General features: G+C 45.2%; 1 protein-coding gene and 1 long non-coding RNA gene across 3 annotated transcripts; one reads left to right on the top strand and one right to left on the bottom strand.

Moving 5' to 3' along the window:
- Positions 1-674: 674 nt before the first annotated feature.
- TNFSF10 (TNF superfamily member 10) lies at positions 675-25261 on the top strand. 2 transcript variants are annotated; one of them, XM_081008300.1, is made up of 5 exons: positions 675-943; positions 17668-17811; positions 19657-19702; positions 22328-22432; positions 23576-25261. In XM_081008300.1, exons 1-5 carry the CDS (start codon positions 821-823, stop codon positions 24031-24033), a joined length of 876 nt encoding a protein of 291 aa, XP_080864426.1. In that variant the 5' UTR covers positions 675-820; the 3' UTR covers positions 24034-25261. The 2 variants fall into 2 exon arrangements, with proteins under 2 accessions (XP_080864426.1, XP_080864425.1); XM_081008299.1 differs by lacking the exon at positions 675-943 and adding an exon at positions 13340-13649.
- On the bottom strand, positions 5501-6159 carry LOC308478557. The gene is made up of 2 exons (XR_013987150.1): positions 6091-6159; positions 5501-5999 (listed from the first exon to the last, which is right to left on the bottom strand). It is a non-coding gene; the product is annotated as an uncharacterized lncRNA (long non-coding RNA).
- Positions 25262-25632: the final 371 nt, after the last annotated feature.

Genomic DNA, 25632 nt, shown 5'->3' on the forward strand with positions numbered 1-25632 from the left:
CAGCAGGAGTGGAAGAAATAATGTGGAAACAGCAAGCAAGCAGATTTCAACAGTGGTTTATTTATTCACAATTGCATTTATACCCCCACCTGTCTGAGGCCCAAGGAGGTGACATAACATGGTTTCCCCACCCACTGTTTTCCAGTTTTACAATCAGGACAACCCTGCGAAGTAGGTTAGACTCTGAGAGGTACAGTGAACTACATGACTGAGTGGGGATTTGAAGGGTCCTAGTCCAACGCTCTAACCACTACACTACACTGGCCGCTGCCAGCAGACCACATGGGCGGGGATGACACCTCTTGCCGTGGGAACTCCCTGTCCCTGACCATGTTCCACACTGGCTAGACACCCCAAGGTGCCACAGACGCCCCATCTCTGTTTGGACCCCTTCTGTTTATACTTGTCTCTGGCTTTGCACCCTTGAACCCAGCACCACGCTGACGGGGCACCCTTTGTACGCCGAAAGCATGCTTTTGCAAAGGGGTTGCAAAGATTTGCAAAGCACAAAAGAGCGCAGCAGCTCGTTCCGGAGCGTTTGAAATAAATCCGCCTTGCTGCCTGCAGCTTTCTGTTCCTCCCTTCCTCTTCACCTCCTATGGCCAGGGAGGCGGCAGGGACAGCAGGAGGAGTAGGAGGAGACATAAAAGAGATTCAACTGCGGGAAGTGGCTCCACCTTCATTTAAAGAGAGGAGTAGGAGAGGCTGTGGAGCACAGCCGCCATCCTGTCTGCCTCTGCCCCCAGCCCGCCCCACCGAGACAGACACGCAAGCGGATGCTCGGGGCGCCGCGCGCTCCCCTTTGTCTCCAGCGAACATCATGCTGGCTTCCAGCGGCCCCAGCACCGGCCAGACCTGCGGCCTGGTGCTCATCTTCTCGCTGCTCCTGCAGTCCATATGCGTGGCTATTACCTTCCTTTATTTCTCCAACGAGCTGCAACAGGTCAGTGGAGAATTCGCGCGTGGGGGGGATCCGTGTTGGGGTTTTTTTTTTCCTCGGCCGCAGGCAGGCGGATCCTTGCAGCTTCCTCGCAGTGCATGCCTATGTGTATATTTAGATAGATTGCAGAGGTTTCCCCGGGAGTAAATCCCGTTGAGTTCACTGGGGCATAGCTCCCAGGGAGTGCATGCTTTAAAAAATAAATGCATGGTTTTTTCCTTCTCCATTTTGCAGCGTTGCCTTTATGCTCCCACGCGAGTTGCAACACGTTGGGCTTGTTTCTCCGGATTAAGGGCCGGATCGCTCCCGCGCCCCAACTTTCTTACCCTCCCTTAGTTCTTTGTTCGTAAAGCAAAAGGAAAGTTCTGCCATTAGGCGGAGAGGCGTGGTTAATTCGAGGGATCCCAACGATCCCCACCGGGCTTACTTTGAAGTAAAACTCCTAGGAAGGGAGAGGATAATAAAAACGGGAAAATGCTTCAATTGCGCGTTTGTTTTGACTTCTTCAAACTCATTTAACCGTTTGTTTTCTTTGCCGGACAAAGAAACCGGGGGAAGTTTAGCATTCAACGGGTTCTATTTACTTGAAAACAAAAGTTTGGCAGGAGTTAAGCCTATTTGCCTTAAAGTAAGTCCCACTGATTTCGGTGGGGCTTACTTGCAAGTAAAAGTGCATGGGGCGGAGTGCTCGTTTTGCAGCCCTGAGCGCGCGCGCTTATTTCCCAGGAAACGGAAATTGCACGTCTGCAACCCGATGCAACTTAACTCTCAAGGTAATCCTGCATTGAGGCTATAATGCTTCCGGCAGGATCGGGATCCCAGTGCTTTGCGAGCAAGTTGCATTGGTCGCAACGGGACTTGCTTCCGAGGAAACGGGGCAAAAGATTTGAATGCGAGGTACATTACAAGAACTCTTCGCCCTCCAAATTAAAAAGTATGTGTGGCGCTCCAGCTGGGACTGCTTCCAACTCCACCCAGCTTGGCCAATGGCCAGGGATTTGGGCAACATCTGGAGCGGGTGGGGAACCTGTGGCCTTCCAGATGTTATTTGACTCCAACCCCCAGCAGTCCTCCTCTGTATTGGCCCATGATAAAGGATGATGGGAATTGTAGTTCTGCAAATTATGGATAGCTCAAACCTTCCCCACTCCTGGCAGTAGGTCTTCGGCATAATCAATAATGCTGCATCCCCATCATGCTATCATTCTGTGTCAGTAGTTTATTGTTCTTTTCATTGTGTGGGTTGTGCGCATTCCGGACATGCAGTTCCCTCCCGTGACCCTGGCCGTCAGCCACTTTGGAGCTGCAGGAAAAGTTTTTGCAGTTCGATTCTGCCTGTTGTGAAAACTCTGACAAAATGGCAAAGGGAGAAAAAAAACACCATTGCTCACTTTTGGGGAAGGGGGTCCGACAGCTGGAGTCTTTGTTCTTTCCAGAATGGATGACCCCCAGATGGCCAAGTGAAAAAGATCAAAGAGGGGCTCTTCTACTTAAACCACCAATGGCGAACCAGATGTTTTGGCACTCCAGCCTCCATCATCCCTCACCATTGGTTATGCTGACTGTAGCTGAAGCCCTACCCCTGTGACACAGCACAAATGTTCCTTCCTCCCCAGGTTCTTCCTGCTGTTGAAAATGTGCTTTCAAACACTGCAAGGGGCAAATGGTTTGCTGTGTAAGAGACTTAAATGGCTCCATAACCCTCTCTTAAAACAGAAAAGGTTCGTCCCCGCCCCCTTGGAAGCTCTTTCCCAAACCTAGAGTGCTTTTGTTTTCAAATAGTGGCTAAACTCAACTGGCGTTCCAAGCTGTGACCAACAAGTCCCCCTGTTTTTGTTTTGCTTCCTTCTGTTAAAAAAAGAAAGAAAAAAATGGTCATAAAAAATTTGAGCTGGCATAAACAAAAGGCGTCTTGGAAAAGAGAAGTCTTTGATTGCTTAATTCCTCTCCGTATCTCGGTTTATCTTTCCAAAGGAGATAAAGGGTTTTGTTTGCAGGATAACCTCTGCATTTGGATCGGGAAATTACAAGTTGTTTTGATGAGTGTTTTTTCTGAGATACTCCATGGGATGGCAGCCTGCTTTGTGCATTCCTTATCAAACAGCTCAGGTTGTAACAGTACCTATAACCAGCTTTGGTGGCAAGATCCGTGGAAGTTTGCCTCCTCCCCTTTCCTTAAGGAAACAAAAACGCCCATAACAAAGAGAGGGTTTTCGATCTGGGTGCGGGACAACAGTGGTATTTCTCTTTGTTTTGTTTTTTCTTCCAAAGTAATTTTCCAACAAACAGACAAACACAAATAACAGCAAACATTAGGCAAGAAATAACCGAGGATCTTCCCAGATTGATAGCACATTCCAAAAATAAGGCTGCACGGTTTCTTACATTCTGAACTGGAGAAGATTTTGCATATGTGTGTGTGTGTGTGTGTGTGTGTCATTTTTGTTACATAAAAAACAATGCAATAAAAATCTCTTTTAGTGGTTGTAATAAAAAGAAATAAAATTGCCAAGCATCTCTCATTTGTAATACGCCCGAGTACTACAAGCTTGTGTTCCAGTTGTAGCAACATGCCACCAAGTTACCTTTCCATCACGGAGATACAGTGAAAGATCCTCTTTCTTTTCATGCAAATCCAGCCCAGCCATCAGGACTCCTGAGCAAAGGTGGATTCTGGTAATACTGACAGAAACTTAAGAGTAATCTTGATGTGTGCAGTTGTGTACAGTCCAGAAGAGTTATTTAGGAATGAATAAATAAATATCTGGATTACCTGCATTGGCATGGGCAGGAGACTATAGAAGAACTTTGATTTCCACACCTTTGCTCTTCATACACAAGAGTTCTCATATTGGTACAGAAGAAGGTAGAACAACCTCTTGTGACCCCAAAGAGGGGGGATTCACACGTCCACTTTCATTTTTCTGTTCTCTCCACTTCCGTGAACCGAAGTGCCCTTCTCATTAGGAAGAGTTATTCAGATACATCTTTACTGAATGAATAGCTGGGTGGACTCTTGCAGAGATGATTGTGGGGCGGGGAGAAGCCTGTTTTCCTTCAGCACCTGATAAACTACAACTCCCATCATCCCTGATCAATTACCCTGCTGTCTAGGGAGGGTGGAAGCCTTTGGGAATTTCAACCTGGCCTACCTGACAGGGTTGTTGTGAAGACAAACCAGGGTTTGTCAGCCCTATGCGACTAGGATGAAGTCCCAGGTTAATAATGTGATAAATGCGCTCTCTGTGACTAGCGTTGGTGCAGAACTTCATTACGATTTCTTGTTTGGACACACAAGTGTTTTGGTCACATGGGCAACTCACAAGCTATTCCTGGAGCTATTGCTTTATTTATCTTTACTGTACTTGCACTTTTTATATACTGGGGCTGCATTTCCCACGCTTTCCTTCCTCTGAACGAAGATGATCATGATCAGTGAAATTGTAGGTCTCAGAATTACCCTGTGCTAGTCTTTCTGGAGAGGACAAACATCTCTTTCTGCCACAAACTTAAGAAAGTTAGATTGACATACACTGCTCAACAAGGTGACTTGGATTGTTCCTGTCCGTGCTTTGCTAGGGGGAGCAGAACTGCATGCAAGTCAGAGGACTATCCTCTTGGCATGCAACCAATTTGAGCTGGGAAGGGAATCTCCAGCCACAATCCTGTTACATTGGGCTTCAGATGCAAACTGGGATGTATTTGGTGGTGGTGCAAACAAACCCCTGGCAGAAAGAGGCAACTGGGTCATAAACTTGCAGAGTAGCTTTGTATAAGCTTTGTATAATAACCATGTGGCTTGGATTACTAATGGGTTTTCTGAATGTGTGTCTTTGTAGGGAAATACAGCCTTGTGGGAAAAGGGTGCAAATTATTGCATCTTTGAGGCTCTGCAGAAGGGATTATTTCCATGGCCCAAATTTACATTTCCAGTTGCTTTTCTGCTTGGGTGGTGGGACTCCCAAAGGTGGGAAAGAAAGTGCAACTCTGTAATGTCACCTGTGTTTCCTTAAGCAAGCAACAACCACAACAGAAAACTGGACATAACAATTGACTGCACTGAAGGGTTGTTGTCATACTTCTGTGTTTGAATCCCTGCTTTGCAATACAGTCATACCTCGGGTTGCGAACGTGATCCGTGTGGGAGGCACGTTCACAACCCGCAGCGCTGTGTCTGCGCACACGCGTGACGCAATTTGGCCATTTGCGCATGCGCATGATGTCATTTTGCGTTTCTGCGCACGTGCGAGCACCAAAACCCGGAAGTAACCCATTCCGGTACTTCCGGGTTCAGCGCGGTCCACAACCCGAAAATGCACAACCCCCGCAGCGTTTGCAACCCGAGGTATGACTGTATAGGCTCAAAAATACTGGATTGCATTGCAGGACTGCTGTGTAAGCTCTCTCAGGCTCATGTTCACTTCTAACATAACAATGGACTACAGTGCATGGGTCTTAAAAGCAATATACACTCTTGAGCCTGAACCCCACTCCATCCTGCAGTGTGGACAGAATAGCAGCAGAAACTTTCTATTTTCACTGGAAGATGGGTTCAAAACATAACAAAACCACAAAACTTTTTTTTAATTACTTTTTCACGTGAAATAAGATCTGAATTGGAAAAAGGTCTTTGGTTCTACTTTCTTTCTTGAGGGGTGGGGACACATGGCTATGCAATCACAAATACAATCCTGGATTTTCCCATGGTATTGTTTGGGCAGCTGTCACTTATGCTACAAAGGAGGGAGAATGTATTTAAAGGAACCAGGAAGTCTTCCAAACAATAGAGTTATTAGCCTAGAGAGAATTGTTTTTTGTTTGTTTTTAAGTCTTGTCTTAACATCCTTTGGGAAAGGTGGGGAAGACTCCTACTCCAGGAAAGTGCATAAGAACAAACAACTCAGAATAAAAAGGCAGGCAATTAAGAAGAAATCACCCAGAGTTCTCCTTCAACCTCACTTTAGCTCACTTGAGCAAAGAGGACAGATTTGTCAAGCTGAAGTCACACACTCATTGCTTCAAGGAGGTCTTTGGGTTGCATGCCTTAGTAGCATGAAACCTTGCATCTCAAGGTTCTCCAAATGCCAGGTTTCACTGTAAAACTCTCCGTAAAATATAAATTAATTTTACAGAGAGTTTTACAGTGAAACCTGGCATCTTGAGAACTTGTAGTGTTCCTTCTGTATGTTCAAAAACGCAACCCTTTAGTTAAGTCTACAGCAGGGGTCAGCAACATTTTCCAGCAGGGAGCTGGTCCACCGTCCCTCAGACCATGTGGTGGGCCAGACTATATTTTTTGGGGGGAAATGAACGAATTCCCACAAATAACCCAGAGATGCGTTTTAAATAAAAGAACACATTCTACTCATGTAAAAACACGCTGATTCCCGGACCATCTGCAGGCTGGATTGAGAAGGGGATTGGGCCGCATCTGACCCACGGGCCTTAGGTTGCCTACCCCTGGTCTACCGTGTTTGTCCAGAAGAGCTTTCAAAACCTGTGGTGCAGTTTCAGGGTGGAACTGGCAGAAAAGTGTGCTCTTAGTTGTGTGGCTCAGTGGTTCCCAATTAACTAAGTACTGCAGACCCCCTACATGGACCGCCTGCCATTGAAAATTTAGCTAACTCTATGGTAGTTTCTGTTATGTGAATGCTGCCATGGTGGGCAGCGGACCACCAATTGGGAACCACTGGTATAGCTCATTAAACTGGTGGCGCAGACTCCCTGCAGGTCTCTGCTGAACCTTGATTACACAATCTATTACCCCTGTGGTCTTTTATACAGCTTCTTGCCAGGGCTCTTAACACAAGCCTGCAGACGGGCTTTTCTCTTACACCAGGGTTAGCCAACGCGGTGCCCTCCAGCTGTGCTGCTATACTACAACTCCCATCTCATTGACTATTAGCCATGAGACCAGGGTGGATAAAAATGAATGATTTTTTTTAAAAATAAAAAAATCAGATTTTTTTTTAAATTTAAATTGGATTTTTAAAAAAAATTAAATTGGATTTTTAAAATAAAATGTTTTTGGAGGAAAAATCTTTCTAAAGATAGTTTTCTATTTAAGTTACATTATAGTTCAAAGGCTACTCATCAGGAAATAAAGATTTAAGTTTTTCATGTGTGCTAAAACTCAATCTAAGGTGTGTGTTTTTTTAAAAAAAAAAGTTTAACCACATCAGTTAACAAACATGGATACATATGCTATATTGTTACTGTTTTAGTTAAATAAATTGTTTAAATTGTTATTAAGGAAATGATTATTTTTCTCTTTCCAATAAAGTACAGCAGAAAAGTTGTCAAAATATAAACAGTTAACTTCTTAAACCTCACATTAATTTCATAATTATCTGTCAATGTATTTCTAATAGTATAAGCAAATCAGTGATTTTTGATGTAACTGTAAAAACTACTCTGAAAATTTATTATTCCAAAAATGAAACCTTCATCTGGTTGTAAATACCAGCAAGAATGAGTCTTTCTGTTAAAAAAAATAATTTAAATCAATTCTTACTGACTAGTGATTTAAATCAAATCCAGCCTGCACAAGACTGATAGGAGCTGTACTCCCAACATCTAGAATCTTGGGCTTTCCGGATGTTCCTGAACTACAGTTCCCATCAGCCCCAGCAAGCATAGCCAAGGATGATGGGAGTTGTAGTTTGACACCATCTGGAGATTCTCCACAGCTGTACTAAGGGGGGGTGGTAAGGGAGGAAGTGGTGGAATTTGGTTTGTGCTTGGAGGGGCAATACTAACAGCATAGAGCCAAATCCTTGTGCTTGAGTGCAACACACACAACTGGTCCAAAAGTCTTGTACTGTTGTCCCTTTTCTAGGTCACTGCCCATTAATTTTTCAAAGCGACTTCCTTGTGCACCTATTTACCTAGACGTGTTGCTAGTATTGTCTGTTTTTAGCAGAAGCTAAATCTGAATACCGTATTTTTCGCTCTATAACACGCACCCAACCATAACACGCACGTAGTTTTTAGAGGAGGAAAACAAGGAAAAAAAATCTAAACGAAACAGTGGATGTATGATTTTTGTGGTTCATGCTGTGGCCACATACATGTGATCTGATGGTGAGTTTGGGGTAGCCCAATGCAAAAATCCTGAGGATCCATGTGGATCCATGCTTTGTAACCACGTTTTTGCACCACTGCAGCCCCAGGCAACAGTGGGTGCGTGATTTTTTTGGTGCAAGCTGTAGCCATGGACATGCTATGTGATCTGATGGTGAATTTGGGGTGACCCGTGTAAGCGGCTCCTCTCCTCTCCCGCTTTGCTCCTTTAAAGCAAGCAGGCTCTCTGTCCCTCTCTCCTCCCCACTCAGTGCCTCTTCTCCCGCTTTGCTGTTTCAAAGCGAGCCACGGAGGAGGGAAGGAAGGGGAACCATGGATCCTCTGCTCACGACTGCAGCAGATCCCCCCACCATCCATAGGCATTCGCTCCATAACACGCACAGACATTTCCCCTTACTTTCTAGGAGGAAAAAAGTGAGTGTTATGGTGCAAAAAATACGGTACATAATTGTTCTGGAAACCGGAATGCCCAGGTGTTTTCTCTTGCTGCCTTCTCTGTAAATTTTCCTGCAGTTTATGGTGCAATCCTGTAATCTTGCTGTTTCACAAGAAAACAAACTCATTGTGCCAGATTGTGCAAGTAGTGGGAGGAGGAAGTCCAGGATTGGCTCCTGAACACCCATGCATTTATCATTTTCTGATGCAGCTTGGCTGGTCAACACACCGCTTATTCTCTTGCCAGCGCCCCATAACCCTGGGTCCAGTTTTCTCTCCCAATTCCAATTTTGTTCAAAATCCGGATCTTGGAATTTAGAATGCGTTCTGCAGACGAGGCAACAAGTTCTAATGCAACCCAAGCCCTAGGCATGATTACTCTGAAATAAATCCCACAAAATTCAGTGGATATTACTCACAAACTAAGTAAGCATAAAACTAAAAGTCTGATTTGGGTTGCACTAGTGCACAACCTGCTTTTTCTTTGTTAGTTTTAAATTCCCTGTATTTATGGAAAGGGGGGGAATTAACGTTTCACAAAATTCCCGCCCTCTTCTGCTTTTGGAGCAAACACCTTGGGTGAACTAAGTGATGAATAAGAGGACTTGCTAGCTTAGTTCACCTTGGGTGAACTAAGTGATGAATAAGAGGACTTGATAGCCTTGTATAGAAGAAATGAAACTGTTAGTTGACTTTAACTTGCGATTTCTGCTTCCCCTGACCTCATTCCCTTTGTTCCCTCTTCCTTCCTCTTGCTTGTTTTCCTTTTCTATCAAGTTTTCAATTTTTTGCGGGGGGAGGGTTATTGCATTGGTCATAAATAACTTAACTAGACCATGGGAAAAAAAATTGGATAGTTTGTTAAAAAAGAAGTTCAAAACCATTCAGGCAGAAGATCTGTTGTGGTTTTCCTGGCTAGATGCTTTTTCCTGGAGTCATCTGAATCTGCCGACTCGGCCACCCGCACAGCATTAACCTTAAATAAAGCCCTGGTTGTTGTTGAGAATGAAACTCTCCCATGCAGAGTGTTCTGGCTAATTGCAAGAGTCATCCTTGTGGGCTGAAAACCGCTCTGAAAGCGAAAATTCTGAGACACAGCATAGCTACAGAATGTTGGACTTTCAGCATTGTGTTGCGGGAGTTTCGGGGGAAAGAGAATTGCTAGGCGGGAGAACGGGGGAACTTTTTCTTCAATCTGAAGACTGCATGATGTCATTGGCCACTTCTCAAGTGGTGGCTGGGCAAAGGGGAAGCGGGTGAAATAATGGAAGTTTCTCTGACTTGGCTGGTCGCACTGCAGCTACAGAGGAGTTCAGAGGTTTCTACACACCCACAAACCTCTTTCTCCATCTAGGCAAGCAAAGAGGCATCTCCAGAGTTCCAGGGCACATTCTAGCTATGCAAAAGGAGGCTGTGGAGCAGCACTGGGGAGAAGAGGGGTCTGGAAGAGTCCTGAGGGCCACACAGAGAGCAGTGTTCAAAATTCCCCAGGCGCATTTTGCGACCAAGTGAAGGTGTCATGGCGCCAGGTTTGGCGACTGACATCTTCACAAAAGATGCTGTGCACCGGCCAGCCGGCTGATCCATGGAAATTTATTGTCTCTGGGTTGTTTTATTCAATGTTTTAATGTGTTGTAAGCCGCTTGTGAGTTTTTTTCCTTTAAAATATAAAGCGGCAGAGAAATGAAATTAACAACAACGAATTTCACCAATTAGCTTATATATATATCCGAGTTTCTATAAGACTGGCGCTAGGCTTCACGGTTGATTATGGAGGATCTCACAGTGGAAGCCAATCAAAGTAGACTACTGTTCAGCCTAGTCCCCCTGCCTTCCCGCAACTCATTGAATTTGGCTGCTTTCTGTTGTTGATCAAGTGCCACATCATCTCTGGGGCCACATCTTCTGAAGTTGGGGGGTTCTAAGAGCCTTGTTCAAAGGGGGTTTTCTGCAGGATGTGGAACCAGGAAGGGGAACAAAGAAAATCGCTCTTGACCACCAGTAGCAGCTTCCTCCTTGCAGGGCTCTCAGTGATGGCATTACATGGAAAGGAAAAACTGGTCTAACATATGAAAATGCTTTCCACAACTTGTTTGCTGTGTAGAAGGGTGAAAATGCAGCTGTGTGAATCTGCTGAATGGATTGGTTCTTCTTTTGGGTCCCATCTCCAAGAGGAAAATCGTGGATGAGTAACCCAAGTTGGGTCCTTCTGGAGAACACAAAAACTCTGCGCGCCGCTTTTGGAACATTTTGGCTGGCTGTGGAGGCATTTCCCCTGAATGTGGATTTTGAGATTTCAAGTCTCGCTCCCAAAAGGGTTGCGGAGAAAACAAATGAGCACTTTATTTTTTGGATGCTGCAAGAAAATGAAAAAGGGGAACCCCGCCACAATTGACTTTATTGTGTGTGTGTGAGTAGATCACATTCCTTGAACAAAATCACAATCTCGTCGTATTTTATACCAGTCTTCGGATTTGGAAGCCGCAGAAGCAAATGACCCATGCAAGTTTTTGTAGCTGATGGCTTGGAGGATTTGGAATGCGGAGATATCTTTATTACCTGGACCAAAGGAAGAATGCGAGGCATGCTGTTCTCATTGGAGACTTCCTGTTTTCTCTGCTTTTCCTCCTCCCCCTCCAGGTTCCTCTGGCTTTTACCTTAAGCTGAGGAATGCAGAGATGCCCCAGGGGTAAAATGGTTTTCATGGGTCAAGAGGGGCGAGTTGGCCTGTGCTGATTTTTCACATCCCTGTATTTTTCCTTGCTCAACATTCGTGCAACTTTCTGGCTCATAGTTTGTGAGAAACTAGCCACCGGCAGAAAATGACACTGAAAATTCCCCCACCCAGTCTGCCCTGGGGTAAAGCCAAGTCATAACAAATTGGGTTAGAAGGGAAATGGGCTTGGCTGCTATTGCTGGCTTGGTTCCATTACAGAGAAAGAAGTGTGCTAAGCTTGGATAGAGCTTCAACTAGTTGACAGTGGGGTTTTTTGAAATGATATTTATTCCAAGTTTCAAATTACAAAAAAAGAAAAAGAAACAATACAAAATACAAAGAAAAATTTAACCATAACAAAGCGAAAAATAACAAGAAAAAAAGTGAACAATAAAATAGAGTAAAAAAGAAGACGAAACAAAAAATATAGAAATGCATTGAGTTAAAATAGAACAAAAACAAATTAAACCTTTACATAACCTTTCCCCTTTACTTATTTCCATGACCTCCTCTCACCTCCAGCAAATCCTTCTAACCTTATTTTCATTTGCGTATTTCAATTTAAAATAATGTAGTTAATCATCCTCTGTTTCATCAATTTCATCAACTCATTTTTGCTTAATCCTTTATATCATATCTACCAAAACGACCTAATTTTCTTTTTCCAACATCTTTCTAACAGTCTTTTATATTACAATATTTTTGAAGATATATTTTGAATTTTTTCCAATCTTCTTCCATCGACCCTTCTCCCTGGTCTCGAATTCTGCCAGTCACACCAAAGCTGGCCACAATGTATCCACCTTACTGTCAGCAGATCCCTTTAACAGCTTTTGACAGCTGAGACGTCTCACTGGCAGACCGTTCCCAGGTGATTTTTACACTTCTCCTTTCTTTGTACAACTTTACACAGTCCAAAGCAACCCCCTTCCTTCCCTACTTTCAGAAGGGTAAATTCAGAAAAGTTTCAAGTCGGAAAACAGCTCTTTTCAAACTTGGTTTCAGCACTTTAGCTCTAAAGTCTCTATGCTTTACACTATCTACAGAACGGGAGGCAGACTTCCTGGTTATACCTCCCGCCGCGGAAGCCAATTCAGTCCTTTTTTTTCCTTTCCAGTGAGCCCAATTCAATCAGTCTTTTTTTTTTTTTAAATAAGCCCAATTCAGTCAATCTTTTTGCAATCCAATTCCGCCTATTCACGGATAATCCTTTAAGATCCAATTGTTCCAGGATAGAAATCAGCGCTCTCCAGCAACGGCAATGCGGCTTCGCTCCGTGAAAGCAGCAATCGACTCACAGCACCGCGCCTCTCCCCCGTTCCGCTCCGAAGCCTCGGAAAAGGCTTCCTCGCGAGTTGGGGGGGCGCTGAAGGGTGCCCGCCGAGTCCCCACGTTTGCAGGCTTCACTGCCTGCAATTTCTAAGGGTCCCCGCTCCGCCGCAGCGCACAGGACCCGATTTCCACGGAGCCGATCCCCTCTGAGATCAAAGGGAATCCGCCATTAGCTAATGGCGCTGACCGGAAGTTAGAGCTTCAACTAGTTGACAGTGGGGGTTTTTGTTTGTTTGTTTGGCCACTCTGTGGTTTTTAAGGTACCTCCAAAGTCCTGAGCTGTGCTTCAAAGCTCGCACAGAGGTCTTCCTGTACGCCTTCAAAACTTGTGCAGAAGTCTCCATATAGAATTGTAGAGTTGGAAGGGACCACAAAGATAATTTGGTCCAACCCCCTTTTCAAGGCAGGAATCTTTCGTCCAGTGTGGGACTCATACCCACGATCCTGAGATTGAGACACACAGAGAAAGAGAGATGCAAACTGCTGCAGAGTTTCGCTGGAAAGGAATGCAAAAAAAGGTCTGATTCTCTGGAAAAGGAAAGCAGAAGGCGTCGTTGTCCACTGAATGCATGAATTGGGTACGTATGTATTGGTGGGAGCCCACCAGTGGCAAAGAAAAGAGCCATGGTGTGGTGTGATGGCAGTATTTATAGCAGGGACGGGGGAACCTGTGGTATTCCCAGTGTTAGTGGACTGCAACTCCCGTCTTCCCCGTCTTACCACAGCTGATGGGAGTTGTAGTACAACAACAACGTATAGAAGGCCACAGGCTCCCCACTCCTGGTTTATAACCTGAAGAAGGCTACGTTTCTCTTCTCCCTGTGAACTGACAGGTCCTCAAGAGGTTCCGAATCATGCCAAAGGAAGAAGAACCCACCTCCAGCGGCTGGCACACTTCCCACATTGATTGCTTGGGTAGGTTAACTTCTAGGGGATAGTTTGGCCTTGCGTTTGATGAATAGGGAGGGAGGGAGCAGATGCGACTGGAAGAAGGGATTGCTAAATGCTCCACCTTGTTTCCCTTTTAGATGGTGGCCACCGAATGAAAGACACAACGGCAGGTGGAATGAAGAGCGAGCTGCCGCCAGGAAGACAACTTTCTTCCAACGCTGGAAAAGCCCTCCATCATCCAGTCTTCCAAAGGTCCAATATTAAAGTCCATAGTACTGCTTAATACCGTTTTCAGGGTGGGTGGAAGGTTTTTATTTTGTATTGTTTGGTGGTTCTCCCCTCCTTGCTCTGCCCCGAATAATAAAATGTTCATTGTATTTATTTTTAATGTGTCTGCTTTTGGTTTTCTTTGAGTTCCAGAATTTCCTGTGTTTTGCAAACATGCTTTCATTTCATTTGGGATTCCCAGGGGCATTCAGTTAGTCACAAGAGTACGCATAATTGGGTGGATCTTCAGCCTGATCCAGTTACAGGTCCCCTCTTTGTTTCTTCACAGTGGTGTGCGCCTGTGGTGATTTGAATCTGGGTTTCACTCCAGTTCTTCACACCACCTGAGGTCTGGCAAGAGCAACGGGGATTTTGCAGATTTGAGAATCTTCCTTTCAGTGCTGAACTTTTGCACAGATCATTTTTACATCTTTCCCCCTAGTCCAGCAGTTCCCAAACTGTGCTCCACGAAGTCATTGGGAAGAAAAATAAATATGTGCCTTTGGTATAAGGGCGACAAAAGCATGACTGATTTCTCTCCTGAAAAGTGCTCCATGACTCAAAGCCGCTGCCCCTAGTCAATAGTTCCTGAAATCCACCTAATAGGATTCCTTCAGAGCCTCATGCTGGCTTAAGTTTACAGAGGCAACTTGGGGAGACAATTCTCTATTTATCCATTAGCCTCTTCCATGAGACTTTATGGCTGTTTTAGACGCCATCCAAAGTTTTGTACGCACTTTCCCTTCCAACCCCAGTTGCTCCACTCACAGTCCTCCAATCCGCCTCTTCTCAGCTCCCTTAATGCTTCCAATCTTGTGGTCACATTCCTCCTAAACCTTCTCTCTCTTTACCGCCGCCTCTGCTTGGCTCTCCTCCTCCATCGCACCCATCGCCTGGGACCTAGTCTGCCTCTTCAGACTGCAGCCAAGCCAGGTCACCTGTGGCACAGCTGTGTTTACATCCAGATGTGTTGTATCCGGTGAGGTGCAGCAGGCAGGGCTGTCCTTGGCTGCCTCTCAGCACAAGGATGCAAAGCTCTGAGGTGCCAGCAACCTCTGTTTACAAGTCCTCCACACCTATGAAATTATCGATTGGGGAAAAAAAGGGGTGGGGAATCCTGTTCCTGAGGCTTTCTAATGAGCCACGCGGTAGAATCGAGCATGGATTCCTATGGGGAACACAGTGGGGGATCTAGTCTTTTAAAAATCCAGTGACTTGCATATATTATTGAGCAAATTTGCACAATTCATTCCACACTGTTGCTGTGCATTATTTATTCTGGTTTTGCTCATCAGATGTGGGTGGGGTACATTTGCCCTCCATGGTGAGGATGGGGAAGAATCTTACTTGATTCAAACTGCAGTAGGTGCTCAGCAGTGCAATCTTCCACATGTCTGCTCAGGAGTAAGCGTCATTGAGTTCGTTGAATTGATTGTCCTAAGAAGATTCCGTACACATCATAACTGAATATATGAACCGTCAGGACTGATGGTCGGTTCTACTGCTGTACTGAACTGTTTTCTGTCTCTTTATTTTGAGCAATTCAAGAGTTAGGGCTGACTCACACTTTGCCTTTGCACCACACTTTCTGGGCACGGGGTTCACGCTTTAAAGCTCTGTGTCAGAGTCTCCCCGCTTTTATGCAGACCTGAAGGAGTGTCTCCACCTGCATCGTTCAGCCCAGACACAGAGATCCAGCTCCGAAGGCCTTCTGGCGGTTCCCTCATTGCAAGAAGTGAGGTTACAGGGAACCAGGCAGAGGGTCTTCTCAGTAGTGGCACCCACCCTCTTCAGATACCAAGGAGATGAACAACTATACAACTTTTAGAAGACATCTGAAGGCAGCCCCGTATAGCGGAAGTTTTAAATATTTGATATTTTATTATTTGCTTTTTTTAAAAAAAAATGTGTTGGAAGCTGCTCAGAGGGCGGGGTATAAATATTATTATTATTTATTTTATTTTGCCACACCACTATCCCAAAGGAAACCAGCTCTTTAAAGCTGAATCTGGACAAATGGCAATTTGGTTTCTCCACAGAATAGTTTTCAGTGAGAGTGGGGGTTTTTTTAGGGAAAGCGCTCTGACACAGAGTTTTAAAGCATGGACCTGTACACAAAAGAGTATCTGGATGAGGCCTTAGTGGAGGATGGAGAGTAACAGATGTTTGCAAAGAGGCCCAGGGAGGAGAGAATATTATATTATTGGGGTGGGGGAAGGAAGGGGAAGGGAGCTGAAGGGGGCCAAAACATGTTTAAAACACCCTGCAGTGGTGGTGTGCTTCTTACAAATAAAGCTCTCCCCCTCACAGTACTTCCGTCGACACAGACCTAGTCGTTTTTCTGGATTGTTGAGGATCACGACTTACGGCTTTGGGCTTAAAAACGTCTGCCAAACTGGCTAAGTGGCCAACGACGCATTGTAGGGTTCCGGAAGATTTGTGCCCCAGTCTAGCAAGAAAAACTGATGTACTGAAACGGTCCGCCAGTAGCTGAAGAAGATGTGGAAAAAGATGCTTGCCTGGTCCCAGTGAAGTAGCTAGAAAAGGTCTTTCAGTGCCTTTCCATGGAGAAACTGACTGGTTGCGTTCAACAGCTCATCTGCAACTAAGATTGAGGGTCCCTAGCATTCAGCTTGCCAACAATTTGATGTGACTTTGTGACTTATTTTCTTGGGACTTTTCTTTGTATTTTACGAGAAACTTTCGGTGTAATTGTAAAATGCTATTTTCATTGCTCCGTGAATCAATACACTTGGGTGCAAGAGACTCCCTTTATTTTTCTTCTGCTAAATCTTGGGTATATCCTGCTCCCCCCCCCCAAACAAACACAGAAATGTTTTTCGGCTCCACAAATGCTTTAGTAAGCTGCCAGAAATCTCAAGAGGTGACACATACTGGTTTGTTTTTAAAATGGAATTGGTGCAGTTCCAACCCCCCCCCCCATATTTTATAAACAACCAATAAAAAGTGGTCCATTAAAAGCATTCATGGAGCACGATGTGATCTGCGTTGTGCCTACTCAGAAGTAAGCCTTCCATGAGCTTGCTAACGTAATATCCCGTACACAATTATGTGGGGGAAATCCCCATCGAACTCAATGGCGTTTGCATTTGAGCAGACCATTTCTAGGATCGCACTGTGAAATCAAATGTTACCCGGGAGCCATATTTCAAGGAAGAGAGTTCCACAGAATTGTCACAGTGATGATGAATTTTCTGATGATTCTGCCGAAATCCCCTCCCTGTAATATAGGGAGAGATGTTTGCACGCAGCGTCAATCGCTGGCATTTGCAGTTGAGAGGAACAGGAGATGGGAAGACCCTCAAAATGCTGGAGAGCTGCAGCCAGTGAGAGTCGACGGTACTAATCTGGATGGACAAATAGAGTGATCTAGTGTAAACCAGCTCCCTGGGTTAAAAAGATAAAGGGACTCCTGACCATTAGGTCCAGTCGTGACCGACTCTGGGGTTGTGGCGCTCATCTCGCTTTATTGGCCGAGGGAGCTGGCATTCAGCTTCCGGGTCATGTGGCCAGCATGACTAAGCCGCTTCTGGCGAACCAGAGCAGCGCATGGAAACGCCGTTTACCTTCCCACCAGAGTGGTACCTATTTATCTACTTGCTTTGATGTGCTTTCAAACTGCTAGGTGGGCAGGAGCAGGGACCAAGCAACGGGAGCTCACCCCATTGCGGGGATTCGAACTGCCGACCTTCTGATTGGCAAGTCTTAGGCTCTGTGGTTTAACCCACAGCACCAACCGCGTCCCTTGCTCCCTGGGATACATCTGCTTTAAAAATAAGACTAACCATTTAGGTCTTTTATAATTTTTTTTTTTAATTTTATTTTTTGCAATGCAGCGTTAAGAACAGAAAGAGCTTTGCTACTTACCTACAGAAGAAATTTCTGATGTTCACTTAACTGAAATTTTGTGCATCTCCCGATCTCTCTGGAGTTTTGCCCAATTGTCTTACACTTCCTTTTTTTCTTCTTTTTCCAAACACAGCTTCGAGATACTTACTCGAAGAACGGCTATGCTTGCCTTACCAGAGAAAACTTTTCCCTGGAAGACTTGGACGATTCCAGTTACAATGAAGAGGGCGACCCCTGCTGGCAAGTCAAGTTGCAGCTCTTACGATTAATAAAAAAGGTACGCCTGTAATACCTGTATCACGTGAAATCAGAAAAAGAACTTTGCTACAAGAATCTTGGCCCCCTTCAGGGCTTGCAGTTTTTGTAGATCGAGTACCTTAAACATCTGGAGGGTGTTGTTGTTGTTTAGTCGTTTAGTCGTGTCCGACTCTTCGTGACCCCATGGACCAGAGCACGCCAGGCACTCCTGTCTTCCACTGCCTCCCGCAGTTTGGTCAGACTCTGAAGGATGTACCTGGATCTAAAGCACTCTTCCCCCAACCAGCTGCCCTCTAAATTGTCCGGCCTACAAGTCCCACAGATGATAGCAGCTATAGTTCACAACCTTTGGGGGGGCACCAGGTTGGGGAAGCACAAATGGAACAAATAGTGTTTGGCAGGGTTGCCAACTGACCAGGAAAAGAACAGTTTGCCCTGTGTTCCTACGCCTTCAACAACAGCTTGATGATACACAGGAATCAGCAGGGCGAATCTTTTTCATAGCAAGGAAATAAACACTATTACTTGCTATGTTTGCGGGCCATAAGTAATTATTAGAGGCCAAAGAGCAGGGGCTGAGATAATAAATAGTAATAGTAATAAATGCAACAAAAACTTGGAAACACTGTGTGTGATATACAGGTAAATTTCCCATGCTGCCACAATGGGCTATGTCTGTGGGGCATACTTTCTGTGGCAAAACTGGTTTTGCCTCCACTTAATGTATGAAATGGCTCTACCATTCCTATCCTATACCTGTATATGTCTACTCTGAAGCCCACACCATTGAGTTGAGATTTACTCCCAAGTAAGTGCATATAGGATTGCAGCCTTGAGCATGATGCCACAGACTGCGCGCAAAGCAAGAGCAGATCCACAGGCGTCTCTTTTACGTCTAAGGCAGCGGTTCTCAACCTGTGGGTCCCCAGATGTTGTTGGACTACAACTCCCATCATCCCTGAGCTTTGGCCTTGCTAGCTAGAGGTGATGGGAGTTGTAGTTCAACATCTGGGGACCCACAGGTTGAGAAAGGCTGCTGTAGAAAGAGAACTTTATAGACAGGTTCACAAAGGCATCGAAAAGACGCACAGTTGAAAGGTCATGATGACAGCACAGTTAACATCACTTACAATGTTATTTGTTGCATTTGTATGTTGTGCAGAGTTTTTCTCATAGCTTTGCATTCGTATCTTGGAACCTTTTGATGAAGGACAGTTAAGAAATAATTTTCAGCAGATAATAATAATAATAATAATAATAATAATAATAATATATAATTTTATTTATATCCCGCCCTCCCCAGCCGAAGCTGGGCTGAGAGCGGCTAACAACAGTAAAATAATACAGCATTCTAAAATCAATTCATTATAAAATCAGTTCAAATCAAATTAATGGCAACCATTGGGCTAGAGTTCTGTGAGGATTACCAAAGGAGGGGGTCCGGCTGTGCCCTGGCCAAAGGCCTGGCGGAACAGCTCTGTCTTGCAGGCCCTGTGGAAAGATGTCAAATCCCACAGGGCCCTAGTCTCTTGTGACAGAGAGTTCCACCAGATTGGGGCCACAGCCAAAAAAGCCCTGGCTCTGGTTGAGGCCAGCCTAACCTCCCTGTGTGCATTTCTTAAATGAACAATGCCCACCGTGTCCAGCATTATTGACAAGAATCCTAGTTCCCCAAAAGGTACGTAGCAGTCTTCCTTAAGCTAGCGTACCTTAAAGGGGGGGGGGGGGCCTCACTGATGACTCACAATCTGCTATCCATCCTTGCTGTGCTGGAGTCATTGCTAGGCAGCTTACAGAATGGAATTCTGCTACTCTTAATTTACCAGGGAGGGAAAAAGCTAACCGATTGTATTTGCTCTTGCAGATGATAGCCAGGAACCAAGCAGAAGTGGCAGCCTCCTCGGTCCAAGGTATTGATGCAGGCAACACATTTACTCACCGTATTGGGCTGGATACGGGGGTGGATAGGAGAAGTAAATATGCTGGTGTTGCAAATGCCCAATGACTAAATCCACTGGAAACTTGAATGTGTAGATTGTGGTGGAAGACGAGTCGTGTGTATGTGGGGGGGAAAGTGCATCAGTAGAAAAGGCAAAGAATGTCGTCGGGGGAGCGCCATAGCTCTGTCCTTTGAATGCAGGAGGTGTGTTGCAGGTTTAGTCCTGTAGTTCCTAGTACTATTGTTAAACATTTTCGTCGTCTTGTTGTAAACCACCAACAACAAATTATTTATACCCCGCCTATCTGGCTGGACTTCCTCAGCCACTCTGGGCAGCCCCAACAGAATATTAAAAAACATGATAAAACATCAGACATTAAAATCCTCCCTAAACATGGCTGCCTTCAGATGTCTTCTAAAAGTCTGGTAGTTGTTTTTCTCTTTGACATCTGGTGGGAGGGCATTCTGCAGGATGGGTGCCACTACCAAGAAGGCCCTCTGCCTGGTTCCCTATAACCTCGCTTCTCACAGTGAGGGAACCACCAGAAGGCCCTCAGAGCTGGACCTCAGTGTTTGGGCTGAATGATGGGGGTGGAGACGCTTCTTCAGGTATACAAAAGTACATGCCGCTTTGTTCAAGTTGTACAGCCTTTTCTACAGATCAGTTCCATTTGTTATGAGACATTAGTGTTGAATACAGTTATGAGGTCAGGAAGAAGTTTGCGGGGGGAGAGAGGAGGAGTGGCAAAATTTATAATTTTTGCAGTGTACTTGTGGGGTTTTGTGTCGGCGTCAACTAGACGGGTTCACTTTCTATTCGCTTGTTAGGTTTCCTCAGTAGCGAGAGAGGTTGGGGGCCTGGGGTGGTATACACAGAGTTGTATCCAAATCACGAGGAGACCCACTGACAATGACAGACGTGACTAATTTAGGTCCATCCATTTCAGTGGGTCCGCGCTTAGTTGGATACAACCTATAATGTTGGAGGGGGCCTGCACCGTCTAATCCAGTTGCCAGTTCTAATGCAAGGAAGCCAGGACTAAGACACCCCCCAACAGATAATAATAATAATAATAATAATAATAATAATAATAATAATGCCGGGCTCAGAGCAGCTAACAACGGTAAAATAACACAGTTTTCAGAGTCAAATTAATGGTAACCATTGGGCTAGAGTTCTATGAGGATTACAGAAGGAGAGAGGGGGTCAGACTGTGCCTTGGCCAAAGGCCTGGTGGAACAGCTCTATCTTGCAGGCCCTGTGGAAAGATGTCAAGTCCCGCAGGGCCCTAGTCTCTTGTGACAGAGCATTCCACCAGATTGGGGCCACAGCCAAAAAAGCCCTGGCTCTGGTTGAGGCCAGCCTAACCTCCCTGTGGCCCGGGATCTCCAAGATGTTTTTATTTGAAGACTGTAAGGTCCTCTGTGGGACATGAAAGGAGAGGCGGTCCCTTAGGTATGAGGGTCCTAGGCCGTATAGGGCTTTAAAGGTTAAAACCAGCACCTTAAACCTGATCCTGTACTCTACCAGGAGGCAGTGCAACTGGTATAGCACTGGTTGAATGTGGAGATGGCTGTCCACCTTTCTGCCTGAAAAGCCCAACTGGTCCATTGTGAGAATGCATTCGCCATTCAGCAGCAGGGATGCTCAGCTGAAGAATCTACTACCTTTCTATAAGTTAAGCCTATTAGATCTAGTCCCGCCCTCTGGGGTAGAAAAGACCCAGGTCTTTGACTCCTCCAGTGCAACAGCCTTTAAGGTATTTGAAGAGAGCTGTCATGTCCTCTTGACTGACATGTTCTCCAGGCCATTTACGACCAGTTCATTCATTCTTTTCTTCCTACCTGGGCTTGTTTTCCATTTGGATGACGATGTTTCATTGCCTTCCTCTGACCCCTTTCTGGTTTCCCTCCATCAGGCCATAGCCTATGGGAAAGACCTGCTAAAGCTCTTGGAGAACTGCGGCCAGTCCAGAGTAGCCAGCACTGGGCTAAATGAACAAAAAGTCTGGAGTACCAATGCACCTGACATGTGAAACCGTGCCTCAGGTGGAACCACGCGAGTCATCTGTCTAGCCCAGGGGTTGTCAACCTGGTCCCTACCACCCACTAGTGGGTGTTTCAGGATTCTAGGTGGGTGGTAGGGGGTTCTATAGCACAAGTTGAATCCTCCTTCCATCGAGCACTGGTGGGCGGTAAGGAAATTTTACCATCAAGAAAGATGCATTACTGGGCGGTAGGTATAAAGAGGTTGACTACCCCTGATCTAGCCCAAGCACCATCCGGCTTTGACTGTTAGCTGTTGTCCAAGATCTGAGGCATAAATCTTTCCCCATCAGCTGCTTTTGTCCAGAGGGTTGGGTCCAAAAGTGGCCAGCTCTCCATGGGCTGCCTGGGTGGGGCTGGCCACCTGCCGCTCCCCTGACACCACACGACACCAGGCATGCCATACGACACCAGGTGTTTCAGCCGCAAGCTGCAAAGGGAGAATGATGACCACAGTCCATATGCAAATCCTGTCTCGCCTGCAGCAGTGCTGTGGTTGCAATAGTAATTCAAGATTAAAATCCTGACCTTTCTTCCTCTTCCATCCAAGGTGATGCTTCTACTGTAGATTCTACTGTGAGTCAGAGTGTCGTCCCCAGAACAGCAGCTCACTTGACTGGAAGCAGAATTGGGAAAAGTGTTTGGGCCACACAGAGTAAGTCGCTATGTTATTCCGGCAAGAGTATGTTTATATTTTTACGTCAATCAGCTTATGCACCTGCTAAATTAGGTAATAAAAGAAAAGCATTTGGATGTTGCTTTTAATGTGCGATTCTGCTGCTGTGTTAAATATTGGATGGCTATTGTTTTAAATGGTATTTTTTTATTTTGCTTAATCGTATTTCTATATTATTATCACTGCTATTATTATTAATTAAACTTGATGGTTACACAAGAGGTCTCCAAGTGACTTGCACCGTAGCTTAAACATAACTATAAATGCATTACAATGTGACACATTTACACAGAAACACATGCAATTCATAAAAGCACTCAAAAGCAAAACATAAGCCGCTCTGGAGTGTTCTCTGAGCAGAACAGATAACATCTATCTGGTGTGGGGAGAAACTTTGGCTCTCCAGATGTTCAGCAGCTGCAGCTCCCTTCATCCGCTGTCATTGGCTATTGCTTGCCGGGGCAGAGGGGACTGTCGTTCAGCAACAGAGATTCCCCACACCAGTCCTATATGTTCTTAAGGTTGAACTCAGAATTTTCTGATTGGTTGATCGCTTTATAGTTAAAATGGGCATCATCCACGCACAAGAAAAGGGGCATTGTTAGCAAGCTTGGGAGAAACTCCCCAGGATTTACAGGAGCAGATATTCAGAAAGAAAACGTAAGTGGTGGGAAAGCCTTAGGGAGAAAAAACAGCACAATGCGAAGCATGTTCAGTGGCTACAGACTGCCATGTGTCTTGGTGGGGGGTGAAATGGAATATCCTGTGAAAGGGCTGGCTGGAACCTGGAACAGGAGCTCACTGTACATCGCAACACATAGCTGCAGGTCCCACTTGTATATTGCAGCAGCAACAGCAATAAACAACAACATACACCATCAAAATGAATGGTGAGCTGTATGTCTTTAGGAGCATTAGGGTGAGCAAAGAGACTGGGTTGAAATAAAAAGCTGTCAAGAACTTCCAAAAGTACTCAACTTGCAAAAGTACACATTTGCAATTAATTCATTATTACTGTTAGCTGTTTATTTTGTACTTGAAAGGTTTGGGATTTACTCTGGATTATTATTATTTTTTACACACCTAAAATACACGTTTGCCTTCTTTTCCAACCCGCTGCAGATTCCTCGAGCAGAAGCCGTTTTGGAGTCAAAATTGGCACGTGGCAGACAGCCAGCTGGCCTCATTCTTTCCTCCACAACGTAGGCATGTTGGACGGGGAGCTGATTATACTGCAAGCGGGCTACTACTACATTTACTCCCAAACGTATTTCCGGTTCCGTGAAGAGGAGGGTGTCGAGCGCCGTTCCGACCCTGACTCGGACAGCGTCAGGAATCCCAGGCAGATGGTTCAGTACATTTCCAAGCGCGTTGATACTTACCCAGACCCGATTCTGCTGATGAAAAGCGCAAGAACTAGCTGCTGGGCGAAAAGGGCAGAATACGGACTTTACTCAATCTACCAAGGGGGTGTGTTCCAGCTAAAGAGGAACGATCGGATTTTTGTCTCTATCAGTGATATGACGCTCGTGGACATGGATAAAGAAGCAAGTTTCTTTGGAGCCTTCCTGGTCTCTTAAAAAAGAAAAAGAGGGAGACAGACTGAATTAGAAAAGCCTTAAAAGAAACAGACCTGGCTTTGAACTGCACAAAGACAACACTCAATTTTCTGCATGCAGAAATGGAGCCCATGTGCAATCCTATTGACAGATTAACTGCAAGCGAGAGCTTGAAGTTGCCAAGAAACAAAACAAACCTCGTCTGTCAATGTCTGTAAAGAAAGGCCGGGTGCTAATGGCTGCCATGCCATGTATATGGAACTTGTAAGAAACTGTGTCCAATTTCACTTTGGAAGAGGATAGGGCTGTACTAGTCCTGTCCCCTGAGAACAATATAGCCTGCAGAAGCACTACATACAGTTCGTTGCGCCTGCATGCTGGGAAACCACATGGAGCAAGGCTTGAGGTTCTTCCTGCACCACCAGATGATGGTTGTCTCTCTTGTGTAGCAGATTGCGTTTGGTGGAGTGAGGAGGTGGTCTTTGGCAATGGGAACTTTCAGGATAAACGGTTGGTTGCCTCTGGCCAGGTTATTTCCACTGCAAACCTTTCACAAGCAGGAGGAGCAGAGATTGAGAACTGTCACATGGAAGAGCCCTCCCAGGACTGGACCACTTCATACTGGAAGCGGGGGAGAGATAACGCTGGGAGGCTAAACTACTTGACATGTGAACATTGCACATGAATGTTTGGGAGGTGAGGCATTAAAATATGGGGTCTGCTTTACGCTGTCTGAAGAGGAACAGTCCCAGAAGGGCTACACCATGTGACATATTCCTTATTTGCTGTTCACCTCTTACCAGTCATCTTATTGGTAAAGTCTATAATAGAGCAGAATTTATGCACGGTGGGCAATCATAATCTGATTATACATAAGATTGGGGAAATGACCCACATCGCAGGCTGCAAACTATTGCCCACTCGTTGAATATTTCTCTTTAAAACCAGGCTACTCTGCCTTGGTACCCTGATTTTTTTTGTTTTTAAACCTTAAGCCCACCTTAATTTTTTTTTTTTTTAAGTAATTACATGAATAAATAACATACTTACAAAAACAACATAGAAGTGTTCACATGCACAGACCTTCTCAACCCAGTCAAGCCTGAACACTGGAGATAAGGTTGCCTTTAACAGCATTTGAGCTGTGCAGAAATCTGTTCTAATGTAGATGAGCATTATGACTGGATGGGGTTGATGCTAATTGCACAAAAACAGGGCCTAGTAAAAAAAAAAAGTTGGTAACTCTGAACTGGAAGGTGTCTCCAGTATGTGATGCTGCTCCACAGAAGTGAGTAATCTTGTGTTTTTTCGCAGTGGCGGGGGGAGAGAGACATTTTTTAAGACTTGTGGTTTAGCTTGCATATGAACCAGGGATCCACGTTTAAACCAAACACTTGGAACAGTTTCATAGTAAGTCAACTTCAAACCATGGCTTATGAAGCCTACTCACTGGGACTAGGCAGAGTTTGGTTTGAACCACGGTTTCCTGGTTTCCACATAGCGATGTACCAGGAAATAGGGAGCAACACATGGCCTTCTTTGTGTTGTTGCATTCCAATCTGGGAGTTGGACTCGCAGCAACACATTCTGGACTGCACATTCTCTGTGCCTGCATTAAGC

Source organism: Podarcis pityusensis (assembly GCF_964106645.2).
Source record: "Podarcis pityusensis genome assembly, chromosome: 5".
Taxonomy (NCBI): Eukaryota; Metazoa; Chordata; class Lepidosauria; order Squamata; family Lacertidae; genus Podarcis; species Podarcis pityusensis.